Below are 16,572 nucleotides of genomic sequence, written 5' to 3'. Positions count from 1 at the left end.
CATGACCCAAGCATATTTCCAAAGTTGTGGCAAAATGGCTTAAGGACACAAAGTCAAGGTATTGGAGTGGCCATCACAAAGCCCTGACCACAATCCTACGAAAGATTTGTGGGCAGAACTGAAAAAGCGTGTGTGTGAGCAAGGAGGCCTACAAAACCTGACTCAGTTACACCAGCTCTTGTCAGGGGAATGTGCAAAATTCCCCACTTATTGTGGGAAGCTTGTGGAAGGCTACCGAAACGTTTGACCCAAGGTAAACAATTTCCAAGGCAATGCTACCAAATACTAATTGAGTGTATGTAAACTTCTGACCCACTGGAATGTGGTGAAAGAAATAAAAGCTGAAATAAATCATTCTCTCTACTATATTCTGACATTTCACGTTCTTAAAATAAAAGTGGTGATCCTACTGCCTAAGGACAGGGAATTTTTACTTGGATTAAAAGTCAGGAATTGTGAAAAACTGAGTTTAAATGTATTTGGCTAAGGTGTATGTAAACTTCCGACTTCAACTGTACATACCATGTGTTGGTAAGTGAAAATCCACACTTCAAAATAGATCTTTACGAAATTAAAACACAAGCCCTAAATACAGTACAACACAGTAAGTTAGCCCCGGTTAAAAAGCTTACTTTGAAACTTGGTGTAACTAAAGAATGTGTTCGGTCCATCTCCCTGAGTCTGACTCTGTCTCTGTCTTCCACAGAGATCATTCACCAGTTCATCCTGGAACAGCAGAAGGGGAACAGAGTGCCGCTCTGCATCAACCCCCAGTCAGCCGCTTTCAAAAGCTTTATCAGGTAAGACCAGAGGCCTCTGCCGGTGGATACCACCAGATTCTTCATTGTTTGGATTTTTGTACTTAAGCTACAGTAGTTTGAAAGCTAGCCACTCCTTAGAAACTTGATAGCTTGAAAGATGACATTGACCCTACTTGACCTGGTCCTGTGAGCATGTCCGCTTACCTTCCCTTACCATAATCTACCTGCCACACCTTGATACCTGTGTCCTTCTGTGTCACAATGAGAACAGTAACAATCCATTGCAGTGGCCAGCTTTCCTCACTGTCAACCAATAAAAGTCTATTTCTCCTTGCAGTTTGTTTTTACCGGCCTAAAACATCTGATTTGTGAGTTTTCCTCCTACCTCCAGCCTGCCAGCCAACATGCTGAGAGTTAATGTGAAGGATTTGMTGCAATAGTTAAAAGCTTTTTCTGCAGGTCCTCTGCAGTAGATGCATGCTGCTCATTAAACAGAAAGTGGTGGTGCGGCAGTGCCAGTGACTGACCATATCTTTCCATCTCTCCCTGTCCCCTCATCTATTTCTGTCTCCTCTTTTGTTCTTTCTTTCACTCGTCTCCCTCAATGCTTCTCTCTCTCTCCCATCTCTCCCTGACAGTTCCACTGTGGCCCAGCCTTCTGAGATGCCCCCGTCCCCCCTGGTGTGGGAATAGCTGCTGTCTGTGCCACGCCCCGGCCCCGCGCTGGACTACTGAGGACAACAACAAGAAACCCCAACCTGCGTAGCATTTCACTGGAGTCTAGGACTAGCAATGTCCACTGTGTGTGTACTGTAATACTAACTATGAAGTTTTAAAATGAACCCAACCAACCACTGCTGACTGGGTTATGGAGGGACTTTTACAGTGTGCTATGTATGCAAGTGTATACCCACACTGCTCTGTAGATGCAAACCCACTAATGAATGCACACACACATGTGCATACAAACATTGTGCAGAGCTGGTATAAGGGCCAACCTCGTGGGCTTGAAAGTGTGTGTGTAAAGCCAGGGATYAGACAGTATGCTGCAGAGAGTCCTCGTAGTCTCTGCCTGCATTCCCAGAGGGCAACGCACAGCTCCCGTCCACTTCCATACATGCATAGTCATCACTTATTTATTAAAGGAGGGAGACGCGTTCCGGAAAGGGTGTTCTTTTTATATATAGCACAGGATTTAAGACACTACCTGCTCACGCTAGTTAACCCCCCCTCCCTCAGAAATCATAATGTTCAATTAGAGATAATGCTTTTTATTTATTTGTGGTGTACTGTTAAACAGTTTAGTCAGAGGGTTTCATTGTTTGTTTTGTCAAAAAGAAATCCTGCTCTATTGCTGTTTGTTCTATGCCTGCTGTCCCCCGGGTTAGAAGTCAGTATTTGTGAAGAGATGTGTGTGCTCTGCATGCCACTTGGTTGCGATACGTATGGCGAGAATACGTACACCCCACCCGGCACACACACTCTCATGACTAACCCAAATATGGTGCTGTGTCAGTATTAGCTGGGTAAAATCTGGTAACCCTGGAATGTGGTTGCATCAAAGAATAGGCTATTAGTGGGAAAGAAGCGCCACTGAGAGCTGAAGATATCCTCCGCTCTGGGTACAGTAACATGGCGGGGGACAGAGAGAAGGTAGTTTAGGGTACATATTGACATTGTGGTATTCAGCGCAGATTTTGTGCTACAGGAACAAGAAGGCCATTTTGGGGTGGTACTTGGTCGTTGCGTTTTCTCTCTGGAGACTCTTAGAGACCGATTTCAAGTAATATGCTGTTAAACGTACTGTACCATATGAACAGGCATGTTAAGAGTGTAAGGGATACAGTCATTCACTGGTTCCCCTGCCATGTCTTCTGAATCTATAGTCCTACCATACACTGTCCATGTTCTGTCAACACATACCTAGTTAAAGACAGACAAGCAAAATAATACGAAGATCAGCCAAACCAAAATTATTTAATTATTCTAAAGAGAAAGCGAAACCAAGATTTAAATAAATAAATAGATGTTTGATGATACGGGGATGCTGCCATTTCTGGAAGATGTTGATTTATTCCATAGGGTCCCAACAAGTGGGATGTGTGCGTGTTACTTATACGTGTGTCCTGTCACGTGCAAATTAATATGTTTAACTAACTACAGTGAGTTGCTTTGGTGAGGGGGTGTCACCTTATAAAGGGAATGGCGTCAAAGAGATAGATATTCCCATCAATGAATAAGGTCAATGAATAATTGACCCAGTAATATTAGGTCTACTTTAAGCCTCACTCCCCATAGCGATGTTTCATGTCACCCACATTTGCACCTACGCCAATAAAATAAACTTGCAGAAGAAAACTATTTAATATATTTTTAGATTATTATTTTCTATTTCTTTCAGTCAATGTTCAATGGCATGATCCATGGAATATYATATGTCAATAGGTGAAAAACAAATAGATTTCAAACCAAATCTACAATGGAGGAAAAGAATCAGTAAATGAAAACTCAAAACAATACTGCTGTATAGGTGTATTAGCCTGCACATTTTTAGGGCTGTGCATTTTATTTTATTTTTGAGACTTGCATATAAATGTATATATTTTTTATGTTTTCCCCTGTACACGAGTGTGTAGAAGACATAAATAATCCAAAACAAACATGATTCAGAAAACAAATGAAAAAACACATAACCAATTATGTTAATTGTGTCTTGTGTGTACTGCAGAGCTGTGGATATATTGAAGTAGAAGGCTTTTTTCTTATTATTATTTCTACCTTAGAGAAACACTTTACTATTGTGTGTATATGTATATAAAGAATTACAATGTTGCTCTCTACCTCTTGAGCTCTATTACTTGGTTTGTTTACCTCCACAAATGTATCATTTCATGTGGAGAATTAAAAATAAAACTTGAATGTCCCTTACAGCTTTTATATATATAAAAAAACAGCTAGTTTTCTTTTTCACTCATTTGAAAAACATTTTTTAATTTGCCAGAGGTAGGATTCATCATGTCATTGTATTAAAATACCCTATCAATAGCCAAGCAATTCCAGACTGTTAGTTGACGTTGAGTCATATATTTGATAGGCTATGACCCTCCCCGTCTCCCTGTGTAATATCTGTGTGAAGAGATTTTGTGTTGAAATGAAGTACAAAAACCCACTGATACTAATTTTCGATATATAATAACAAAGCAGACAGAAATATGATGGTGGTGCTGTGAGAGAGACTAACTTGAACTCTGCAACTGATATTTGGGCAAAATTTGGATAGGTACTACTTGTGCTGTCACACATTTTATAAGACATTTGAAGTTTATACTCAGAGGTAATGTAATTTGAATACAATTTACGATAAATATATCTATAAAGCTCTGCTTACAAGGACCTTAAAGCCAATGTGAAGTTGAGACCGSAAATGACTCCTCGGATGTGCTCAKGTGTGTGTTGGGAAAAATGTCCGGTCTCTAAAAYTGTAGATTTGAAGTACAGTGGTGAAACTCATTAAATGTGACCTTTTAAAGAACTTCAGTGCTGTGGCTCTTGTTATTCTATTTCCTACTTCAGTATAGACCTAGACTGTTATGTAGATCATGTATTATACATAATGTCTGATTTCATCCTGGTTGATTGTGTTGTCTCGTGTTGATCAGTTGGTAAGCATTGATCTTGCAAGGCCAAGGTTGTAGGTTCGACTTACTACTTACTGTAAGTTGCTTTGGATAAGAGCATCTGCTAAATGACCAAAATGTAAAATTGTGTGATTATTTCATGAGTTTTACTGCCACCCACTGGAGGACATTAGCTTAAACAGTCTAAGCAATTCCAAAACTTGTGATCACACTGGTATACAATCAAATCACACATTGCTTTCACATTGGATTTGACCCTTTTATGTTCCATTGAGGGCAAGTGTATATCAATATAGACAGAATCTCAATTATTGTCCATATGATAGGTGCTCTGTGCAAGTCCAACCTCAACACACCTTATTGTGCCAAGTCTAGGACAAAAAGGCTTCTCAACAGTTTTTACCCCCAAGCCAGTTTTTACCCTCCTGAACAGGTAACCAAATGGTTACCTGGACTATTTGCATTGTGTGCCCCCCCATACCCCTCTTTTACGCTGCTGCTACTCTCTGTTTATCATATATGCATAGTCACTTTAACCKTATCTACATGTACATACTGCCTCAATAAGCCRGACTAACCAGTGTCTGTACATAGCCTTGCTACTGTTATTTTCAAATGTCTTTTTACTGTTGTTTTATTTCTGTACTTACCTACAGACACACACACACCTTTTTTTCGCACTGTTGGTTAGAGCCTGTAAGTAAGCATTTCACTGTAAGGTCTACACCTGTTGTATTCGGCGCACGTGACAAATACACTTTGATTTGAAACTTTGATTTGATGGTGACTGTCATGCCATGGTTAGCATCTACATCAATTCAATTATTTATGTCCTTTCTGGAGTACACTTCATCCGGGTTAAGGTAGGGTTTGGCTGAGCTAGGCAGTCATTGTAAATAAGAATTTGTTCTTAATTAACTGACTTGCCTAGTTAAATAAAGGTTAAATTAATCTAAATAAATGAAAAATGTTTACCTGTATCCTGTAAAAAGTTATGATGGTTTAAACATAGTGTGCTCTGTACAACATCAAGCACGACTTGACAAGTTTTCCCCTTTTTATTCCCACAGCAAATTACGTCTCCAGTATGGACATTATAAACATGACCCTTTTAATATGATAATAATTGGACAATTTAAAAGTTTTAATTTGTAAAAAAGATTTGTTAATGGATTTAATTAATGTAAATCTGTTTGTTTTTTATAAGAAAGTATCTGTTCTAAAAACTTGAAAATATCTTAAAGAAAGCATATTAGCAAGTAGTTCAATATGCAAAAATATATATATTTAATGGACACTCAGCGTCCGTGACATTGTTTTTAACCTCTGTTACTGATAACAGAGTTATATGTTCTCAACATAAGAATGTGAGCAGTTTTAATCTTTTATGTTTCTGCAAATGCTTTTACATCCGGCAGGTCTACACAAGGTGAACTCAACACAAAATAATTAAGCTTGTGTTAAGATCAAGCTTGCAGGGAACATTGCTAAGCCCAGAAGCCGCATTCCTCTCTGGACCTCCTCGTCATGTCTCCCCCACAGATATCTCCTCACTCTCTTGTCACCTTTCAATTTGACAGGTGGAGCACTACCCCTTCGTGATTGACATCACTTCAAACCAATGACACTGGGAAAAGCCATGTGCTAACGGAGTCACAATCCCACTATAAAAAAGGGCATATCTTTTTTATAATCAGTGCCAAATCTTAATGCTATATATATTTAGGTATTTGTTAGTCCTTTAATTCAATACTAACAACTAATAGTTCAAATATATCTCCAATGCTAATATTAGATGTGTAAAATGATAACAAAGCAGACAGAAATATGGATGGTGGTGCTGTGAGAGAGGCGGACTAACTTGGACTCTACAACTGATATTGGGCAGGTACTTTGGATAGGTACTCTGCTACTACTTTAAATCTAATTTTACATGCTTGCATTAGTTAGTTGATATGGAATATAGTTCTATGTAGTCATGGATCTATGTAGTACTGTGTGCCTCCCATAGTCTGTTCTGGACTTGGGGACTGTGAAGAGACCTCTTGTAGCATGTTTTGTGGGGTATGCATGGGTGTCCGAGCTGTGTGCCAGTAGTTTAGACAGACAGCTCGGTGCATTCAACATGTCAATACCTCTCATAAATAAAAGTACTGATGAAGTCAATCTCTCCTCCACTTTCAGCCAGGAGAGATTGACATGCATATTATTAATATTAGCTCTCTGTGTACATCCAAGTGCCAGCTGTGCTGTCCTGTTCTGAGCCAATTGCAATTTTCCTAAGTCCTTTTTTGTGGCACCTGACCACATGACTGAACAGTAGTCAAGGTGCGACAAAACTAGGGCCTGTAGGACCTGCCTTGTTGATAGTGTTGTTAAGAATGCAGAGCATCGCTTTATTATAGACAGACTTCTCCCCATCTTATTAGCTACTACTGCACCAAAATGTTTTGACCATGACAGTTTACAATCTAACTCCAAGTAGTTAGTCATCTCAACTTGCTCAATTTCCACATTATTTATTACAAGATTTAGTTGAGGTTTAGGGTTTAGTGAGTGTTTTGTTCCAAATACAATGCTTTAAGTTTTAGAAATATTTAGGGCTAACATATTCCTTTCCACCCACTTTGAAACTAACTGCAGCTCTTTGAGTGTTGCAGAAATTTCAGTCGCTGTAGAGGCTGACGTGTATAGTGTTGAGTCATCTGCATGCATAGAAACTCTGGCTTTACTCAAAGTCAGTGGCATGTCYTTAGTAAAAATTGAAAAAAGCAAGGGGCCTAAACAGCTACCCTAGGAAATTCCTGATTCTAACTGGATTATATTTGATAAGCTCCATTAAAGAACACCCTCTGTGTTCTGTTAGAGAAGTAACTCTTTCTCCACATTATAGCAGGGGGTGTAAAGCCATAACACATATGTTTTWTTTGAGCCAGTAAAGGGGGCTTTACTATTTTTGGGTAGCGGAATGACTTTAGCTTGCCTCCAGGCCTGAGGGCACACACTGTCTAGTAGGCTTAAATTGAAGATGTGGCAAATAGGAGTGGCAATATCGTCCGCTATTATCCTCAGTAATTTTCCATCTAAATTGTCAGACCCTGGTGGCTTGTCATTGTTGATAAACAACAATACTTTCTTCACCTCTTCCACACTGACTTTCCGGAATTCAAAAGTACAATTCTTGTCTTACATAATTAGTAACTTGATTATGCCATTCTCAGTGCAAATTTAGACAAAATAAAAAGACCTAGCTAGCTAAGACAAAGTCAAACAGTTCCTTTAAAAATTGTAATTCATTTTCTTAAATCGTGTTTGTCCGTTTCCACAGGGGCAATTCGAGTTCTAGCCAATGATCATCAGCCCCTCTCATTTAAGTGACAGCAAGCAAGAGGCTTTTCCAGCTTTATCCAATGAGGTTGCAGGGCGGGTCCAACAGCTCAGTGGACACAGCAGAGGTATTCAGACCCTATGACTTTTTTTTCTCACATTTTGTTATACTTGGATGTGTAGTGTCAGCGTTTGTTGCTGGCATGTCACCCCTAAGTTTGCTTATCTTGCCAATGAAAAGGTCATTAAAGTAGTTTGCAATATCAGTGGGCTTTGTGATGAATGAGCCATCTGATTCAATGAATGAAGGAGCCGAGTTGGKTWTTTTCCCCAAATTTTAATTTATGGTGCCCCAAAGCTTTTAACTATCATTCATTATATAATTATATTTGTTTCATAGTGTAGTTTCTTTTTATTTAGTTTAGTCACATGATTTCTTCATTTGCAGTACGTTTGCCAATCAGTTGGGCTGCCAGACTTAATTGCCATACCTTTTGCCTCATCCCTTTCAACCATACAATTTTTCAATTCCTCATCAATCCAAGGGGATTGAACAGCTTTTACAGTCATTTTCATAATGGGTGCGTGTTTATTAATAACTGGAATAAGTAGTTTCATAAATGAGTCAAGTGCAGCYTCTGGTTGCTCCTCATTASACACCACAAACCAGCAAATATTCTTTACATCATCAACATATGAWTCACTACAAAACTTCTTGTARGACCTCMTATACACTATATTAGGCCCAGCCTTTGGAACTTTTTTTTCTCCTAGATATGGCTATTATATTGTGATCACTACATCCTATGGATTTGGATACTGCTTTAAAGCAAATATCTGCAGCGTTAGTAAAAATGGGATCAATARATGTAGATGATTTAATTCCTGTGCTGTTTGTATCTACCCTGGTAGGTTGACTGACAACCTGATCCAACCTGATACAGTTTTTCCTGAGTGGGCAGCTTGATGATAGCCAGTCAATATTTAAATCACCCTGAAAATATACTTCTCTATTGATGTCACATACATTATCAAGCATTTCACACATATGATCCAGAAACTGACTGTTAGCACTTGGTGGTCTATAGCAGCTTACCACAAGAATGGGCCTTAGGTGAGGCAGATGAACCTGAAGCCATATTACTTCAACAGTATTTAACATGAGATCGTCTCTAAGCTTTACAGGAATGTGGTTCGGAATATAGACTCCTCGGATGTGCTCGTGTGCGTTAGAAGAAATGTCAGTTCTTTCGAAAAGTATAGAATTGAAGTACAGTGGTGAAAGTCATTAAATGTGACTTTTAAAGAACGTCAGTGCCAGTCACAGTGAGTGGATAAAAACACTGGGGAACCAAGACAGAAAAAAATTGCCAAATTACAACTTGTGCTGTGATAATTGCGTTGTTTATTCTATAACCTGTTAGTTCATACGCCTTGTGACCGTGATGTATATAGGCCTAAGGCCGAGACAATATGACAGTGGCAGAATAAATTCAACCGCACCTTTCTTTCATAATGAAACTGGAGAGTAACCGCTGTCAGGTGAAGTCCACAAAGCATATTTCATATAACCAACAGTTACATGGTCAAGCGGCAGGTAGCCTAGTGGTTAGAGTGTAGGGCTTGTAACTGGAAGGTTGTTGGATCYAATCCCAGAGCTGACAAGGTCAAAATTGGTTGTACTGCCCCTGAGCAAGGCAGTTAACATACCATTACCCAGGTGCTGAAGCTGTGGATGTTGTTTAAGGCAGCCCCCTGCATTCTCTAATTCAGAGAAGTTGGATTAAATGCAGAAGATACATTCAGTTGGACAACTGACTAGTTATCCTCCCTTTCCTAAATGTTTCTGACATTTTTGGCCTACTAAACAACTATTGATTTAGAACCACGGAGAGTCACCGCAAGTCCCAAAGAAAACAGGAGCTGCCTCCACTATTCCAGCACCATTTTAACATCATCAAATCACCTATGCTTGGTCTACTAGTGACAACTAAAAGATACCACAAACAATTTAGTCCAATCGACAGAAGCTAAATATGATGTGGCTGTCAATGGTTCTGATTTGTGTGTGTGTGTYGACATGTTTAACTATACTTGTGGGGACTTCTGGACCAGAAGTCCCCACAAGAATAGTAAACAAACAAAAATTGGACCAACTGGGGACATTTTGTTAGTCCCCAAAAGGTAAAATGCTATTTGTAGGGGTTTAGGTTTAGAATTAGGGTTATGGTTAGGAACTAGGGTTAGGGGTTAAGAAAATAGGATTTTGAATGGGAATAAATTGTATCCCCACAAGGTTAGTTATACAAGACTGAGTGTGTGTGTGTGTGCGTTCATGAAAATAGAAAAAAACATGTTTGCTCACTCTACTTGTAGAGAAATGCCAATGACATCCTCCTTTCTTACATGTTGACAAACCGGCCTATGACTCTGTCATACAGTATATGTTTTATTTTTTGTTGTACTAGACTACCTGGCTAAAATTCTTGCTCGCTAGCCTAACTTCCTTTCATGGGCGACGTTAGCTAGTTAACATTAGCCTTCGACATCTAGCTACATCTTGAACTTCTATCCTCTCAGTCCGGGGACACAATCTATCAATTTATGGTTGGATCAGAATCACCTTTATAATAATTGGCCAGTATCCAAGTCCAAATCCCTATCTCCATCCATGGCTAATTTAGGAAAGGGTCCACTTTAGCTAGCCAGCCAGTCACCGGAGGACAACACAACGAGATGAAAKAATTCAAGTTGTTTCTGTTAAAGACATATTTCTCTTGATGCGAAGAGATCGGAGTGAAGCCAAACTGGCTTCCCTTGACACTTTTTTCCCTTTCTAGTGCGCAGGAGCATTCACAGGTGAGCTCACTCAGTTTATCTCAGTGCTGATTGGCTATGATTTCATACTTTTTTTATCAAGGGAGGCCAAATGCTCGCTGGCTTCCCTTGCATTCAATGCTACGGCGGCAACAATGTCATACTCTTCATGATCAGAAAGCATCAGATAGATGGCCTACACATAGAGACAGAGGGGCGCTGTTTTGCTCACTCAGATACTTTCTCCAGTGAGATAAATGTATTTGTTTGTGAATGGAAGGAAAATTATGAAAACCTACCTAGACTGTTGAATACAGTATGTAATGAATGTATTATAGATCATGGGGTGTAACGAATTTCTCTTGCCCTGGGCGCTGCAGGACTGATAAAGCGCAAAGGAGAGGAGGTAGAGGTGACGCTCTAGCAGTGGCAGTGCTGTGTGTTTAGGCAACTGTGAGTGTGAGCGAGTGACATGGAACAGGGAGGGAGAGAGGAGAGACCGCAACCAACCAAGCTGACTCGCACTATAGTAGACTAATAGCTGACATAGCTATTAATAGCAGCCTAACTGTTGGCTTTTGGTCGTTGTAGCCTCTCCTTCTCCTTTAACTTTTTTATTCCATTTTAATTCCATCTTCCATTGATTTAGAMATCTGCTAACGTTTTCCCCACTTGGAGGCTCTGACTGTAGCCTATTGCCACTTGTGGTTGGCCAACAACAAGCTACTCATGCCCCTTTTGTGAAAAGCAAAGAGCAGCAGCATAAATTATAAAGTTCTCTCTCTCTCTACTGCAGCAGTCGTGTTCGGATTCATATGGGTCCTTCTGGACAAGTCACTTAAAATTAAACATACCCGTGACAATCAGATCAGATTCGACACAGACCCATGACGTTATTTCGAATTCTGGATCCGGACCCAATCAGGTCCCGGAGTGGGTTTCGGGTATTCGGGTACAAGTGGATCCGTGAAGAGCTCTAGGGTAAAGTGACTAGGCATCAGGATAGATAGTAAAACGAGTCAAATAAAGTAGCAGCAGCATGTGATGAGTGTGAAGTATGTGTGGGGGTGCTTGTGTTGTTGGTGTGTGTGGGGGGACGCGGGGGGGGGGGGGCGGCTGTGGGTGTGGTATATAGTGAGTATACACACACACACATACACACACACACACATACTGCCTTCGGGAAAGTATTTAGACTACTTGATTTTTTCCGACATTTTATGTTATTCTACAATTGATTACATTGTTTTTTTCCTTCAATCTACACACAATACCCCATAATGCCAAAGCAAAAACAGTTTTTTAGTAATTAAAAAAKCCTGAAATATCACATTTATATAAGTATCCAGACCCTATACTCAGTACTTTGTTGAAGCACCTTAGACAGTGATTACAGCATTGAGTCTTATGTATAATGCTATAAGCTTGGCGCACCTGTATTTGGTGAGTTTCTCCCATTCGTCTCTGCAGATCCTCTCAAGCTCTGTCAGGTTGGATGGGCGCTGCACAGCTATTTTAAGGTCTCTCCAGAGATGTTTGATCGGATTCAAGTCCAGGCTCTGAACACTGACCCCGCCGGGGGAGTGGGGAAGGGGATCACTGACCCGTAGGGGGGGGGGGGTAACGGGAACACTGACCCACTCTGGGGGAGGGGGGGGGGACCCTGAGTCTTTGACTCCCCACTGCATATGGTGGTCTAGTCAGTAACAGACAACAGGTATTTCCTAGTCACTATTAGCACCTGCGGTGTTCCCGAAGCAGAACAAGGAGACATTTAGATTAGACCACATACTTTTAATTTATTTTTTTTGTTCAATATGACATTGTACAGTGTACCCTTGTTTTCAAAGGTCATTTCATAGCTTAGAAAATGTCAATTCTCAGGGTTGTTGTCAAGAATCCTTTTATTTTGGCTGGCAGGGGGTCAAAAGGGACAGCAACATGAGTGTTCACCTGAGGTAAAGGGGAATCCTGTGGGAGTGACTGTGTTGATGGAGTGGATGGGTCAGGTGTCAGCAGCGCTGCACAGGGCACACAGACAGCCAGGCGGGGGTGATTCTTGTTTCCCTGCAGTGGCCAGTCTCTATCATTCCATTGCTGTTTTTCTCTCCCCTTCACAATGAGGCCATTCATCAGCACACACAGCGGAACTGTGAAAACCTTTGCCTAGGTGCCCTGAAACAAGGGGCTTGTGGCAAACCAGCTGGACGCCTGTGACTCATCCAACAGGACTGGGGTGCGGACAGTCAAGTTGACTCACAATCACCACCTCACACTGCACAAAGCAGCTATTAAACTAGGGTTGTATTTTATGATACAGAGTAGGATTCTCTCTGTAGATGGCACAGTGCCCTCTGAAACCTGAGGATGAAAGCTTTCAGTTGATGAGCAAGATGATTTATGCTGTTATTCAGTGGGGGTGTTGTGGTTTGCGTTGTTACGTAGGTAGAAAGCACCTGTGTCAACATGTTGTGGGTGTTGGGTTATTCCAWYTCTTAGATTCCTGAAGAGATTATTGCTCAAGTTATTCCAAGTCTTAGATTCCTGAAGAGATTATTGCTCAATTATTAATAGGTTTATAGCCTGTTGCATTCTGTTCTCTTCAAGACATGTTATTTCCATAGCCCAATATTATGGTGCACTATGTTTTCTGATTTATGAATGGAATATTTATCTGGAATATTTTAGAATGAGCAAAAAAAATGTATTCAGAATGAATTTCCTACATTGAAAATATAATTGACAGAATATCCATATGCATTCAGGAACTGTTTATATGTTCTAAGTTTCCGTCAGTGTTGGTTTAAAGAGTACACAAATATTTTATAACTCGACCTCGATTTAACGACGACTTTTATGCGTGCCTATTACAGTTTTACCGCATGCATATTCATTTACAAGGATTTATTTACTAACTAATATTGTTTTTWAAAAATGACAGTGGACATAACGCTACTTTACTTTGAACAGTAGGCTAATTCAAAGAAAAACGGAAGTTGCCTGTCTGCCACCAGTGTCGTGAAGAAGTACAGTAACCGCAAGCTACCAGTAAGTCTACAGTCACAATTGAACATACATTCTGAATCTGATCATTAACTTATACAACAGTATCAATTGATATTGATCACATAAAATTAATTGATAAACGCTTCCAAAAAGGCAAGCACATCTCATTTATTGACGTCTTGTAGGGCAGGAGCGTTGCAGATCGTATTTTTTGCAGTCGGGCTGCGTTTCTCAGCAGATTGCTCGATCATCATGTTAATGCTATTCTTGGAACATTAAACATGTCTTTAGGCGTTGTGAGCTCTGACAATATCAATGTGTGACTGCAATTAAGACTACTTGAAATGTGCCCAGTTAATTGTCCTGCTATTCACAGGAGCATATTGAGGAGGAAGTAATTCTGCACGGGCAGTATGCCCCCATTACCAGGCGCTGAGTTGGTTCGTACACCGGTTCATCTGTATCGTTACCTTCTTAGATGTTGCAAGCAATTGCCAACCCGTGCAATGCAGCAACATTATCAACATGCTATAAGACAGGTACAGTCTGATTGTAGCCCATTACAGTTCTTACAGTGTAGGCTACGTAGTGTATAACTTAGACATATCTGATGGTATTGAATGTTACAAAGAGCTAGGTTATAATGGCCACACTTGGTCAACAATTAGCTTTTTTTTGTATCAAACTAGGGTTACAATAGTCACACAGACGAAGACGATCCTGAGAGGATTCAACTGATCATACAAAGAGCTATATCAGATGCAGATTGGATTCTCGATAAAGTGAGCATTGCCCTTGCTGTTTTCAAACTCATTTTAATTGACAAATCAGACAACAGTATGTGGAAAGACTAACTTTGATAAGTTCTCAATCTGTTGTGTTTTCCAGTATAATAAAAAATGAGATGTGTGAAATAAGAGGACAAGACTGCTGGCTCCATTGGACTTCCATGTGGAACAAGCCTTGATCAAAACAGGATTCAGCTTGTTCTGCCATGCAAGAAACATCCCAGGGACAGATGCATCATGCAATGTAGCAATAAGAGAAGTGATGTTTACCAACCCTCTTTACTGAGGGACCAACGGACAGTCCACATTTGTGTTTTAGTGCTGCACTACACACCTGATTCATCTAGTCAAGGGGTTTGATTTGTTTATTCAGATATGTTAGTGCAGGGCTTGAACCAAAATGTGGGCTGGTTGTCCCGAAGTAGAGGATTGGGAAACACTGACATAAGTGTAGCTGACATTACTAGTCCTCAAAGCAATATTTGCACATGCTGTCCACTTACGTTGATCTAATGTGTTTTTATTGTTACTACAAAGATCTGTTTGTATATCCGCCAATGTTACAATACAGTAGCAGGATGAGAGTTATGTTGAGTCTGTATTTATCATATGTAAACCATAACGCTAGCTACGTTTCCATCCAATTGGCGTCAGATTTTCATGCGAATATTCTAAAATCTGCATAAAAAAAAAAAATTTACACCAAATTTACTTGTTGCGGATACAAATCAGTGCACAATGACTGGGTGCACACACAATGTACTTTRTTGCTTAAGTTTTCATGTACCAAATAAAAATATAAAGTTCAATGTGTTTCCAATCAAATTTGATTCCCTCCCTCTTGTAAAGTTTGTGTCATCATCCCTTCATTACCTGTACCATATTTGAGGAAATACCAAAAATATATTTGTACCATAGACTGATTCATTTAAAACTTAACTTGCAGTAAAGCTTTCATGACTTAATATTAGCTTACAAGTATTTGATAATAGGAGTTGGGGGGAAAGGGACTTGTGCATTGATAAGCACACCAAAGAAACTATATGTGTAAGAAAGACAACACTTGTAATGGCCCACGTCACACCATAGCCTGATGAATTTGATGGTTAACTTTTTCCCTTTTTGATTTAGGCAAAATTGAAAATGTGGCACAGACTCAACATTGATTGTTTCWGCATTGTCTCAAGCAAGAGTTCGGCGCTCGAGCAAGCGGCGCGTGCACGATCAATATCTACCTGGATGAAGCCTGAGTTGGAATGTGAAGCTACCTAATGTCTAAAAAGCCTGAGTGCATCTAGCTAGATTTATAGTGTACTCCTAAGGGTTTTCTGAAGTTAGCTAGCTTCAGTTAACTTCACATTCCAGCTCAGGCTCCATGTTATGAAGGTGGATATTGATCGTGCAAACGCTGTTAATTCGAGGCAGCTTGTAACTGCGAGTTTATAGCGAACGCCAAACTCTTCATTATAAACTGGGTGGTTCAAACCCTGAATGCTGATTGGCTGACAGCTATGGTATATCAGACAGAATAACACGGGTATGACAAAACTAATTACGTTGGTAACCAGTTTCTAATGGCAATACGGCACCTCGGGGGTTTGTGATATATGGCCAATATACCACAGCTAAGGGCTGTATCCAGGCACTCAGCGTTGCGTCACAGCCCTTAGCTGTGGTATATTGGCCATATATCACACTCACAGTTACAAGCCGCTTTGCTTAATTAACCAGGTTTCCATCCAACCTTTTTATGCAAGTAAAGCACAAGGTGCTTTGCTAAGTCAAGTAAAACAAAATATCACCTGTAAATTGTTCTGTGGAACGTGATACAGTACGTTTCCACTGTAAGTAGGCAATCAATAGAAAAGACAAAGGGGCTGTTGTTCATCAATGTGTTCATCAATTCACTGAGGGGGCACAAAGTATGTGAGGATGGCTGGGGATGGTCCGTAGGGGGGCTATGCACCTCTTCTGTATGTTGGAGAATTTCGCATTTTTCAAACACCTGAAACAGCTTCTTCCTGCAATCTAGAGCCATAGTCATTATGCTTAATTCTATGTTTATAAAATGGTATCTTTCTGCATATCTAACAATACTGGAGCCGTCTGTATGCTCCTGACTGGTGTTTCTTTTTTTAAGAAACTAAATATGCTTCTCTGCATCTCTGCTAAAATGTGTAAAAGATTGATAGGAATTTCTTATTCAGTACATTTAGTTATTGCTTACTTTTCTAA

At 40.1% G+C, this 16,572-nt stretch overlaps 2 protein-coding genes across 2 annotated transcripts in view; both read left to right on the top strand.

Annotated features, from left to right (window-relative positions):
- Positions 1-4,293, top strand: part of nlk2 (nemo-like kinase, type 2) — a 96,299-nt gene extending 92,006 nt beyond the window's left edge. The window contains 2 exon segments of the mRNA XM_023982922.3: positions 707-800; positions 1,400-4,293. Of these exon segments, the coding sequence (XP_023838690.1) occupies positions 707-800; positions 1,400-1,454 (149 nt within the window). The 3' untranslated portion in view covers positions 1,455-4,293.
- Positions 4,294-13,338: 9,045 nt separating this feature from the next.
- On the top strand, positions 13,339-15,146 carry lyrm9 (LYR motif containing 9). Its single transcript, XM_023982921.2, has 4 exons — positions 13,339-13,591; positions 13,926-14,088; positions 14,239-14,331; positions 14,438-15,146. Exons 2-4 carry the CDS (start codon positions 13,963-13,965, stop codon positions 14,450-14,452), a joined length of 234 nt encoding a protein of 77 aa, XP_023838689.1. The 5' UTR covers positions 13,339-13,591; positions 13,926-13,962; the 3' UTR covers positions 14,453-15,146.
- The last annotated feature ends 1,426 nt before the right edge of the window (positions 15,147-16,572 follow it).

This window comes from Salvelinus sp. IW2-2015, linkage group LG4p, assembly GCF_002910315.2.
Source record: "Salvelinus sp. IW2-2015 linkage group LG4p, ASM291031v2, whole genome shotgun sequence".
NCBI lineage: Eukaryota > Metazoa > Chordata > Actinopteri > Salmoniformes > Salmonidae > Salvelinus > Salvelinus sp. IW2-2015.
The sequence above is the reverse complement of the archived record's forward strand: the minus strand, read 5'-3'. Positions and strand labels throughout refer to the sequence as shown.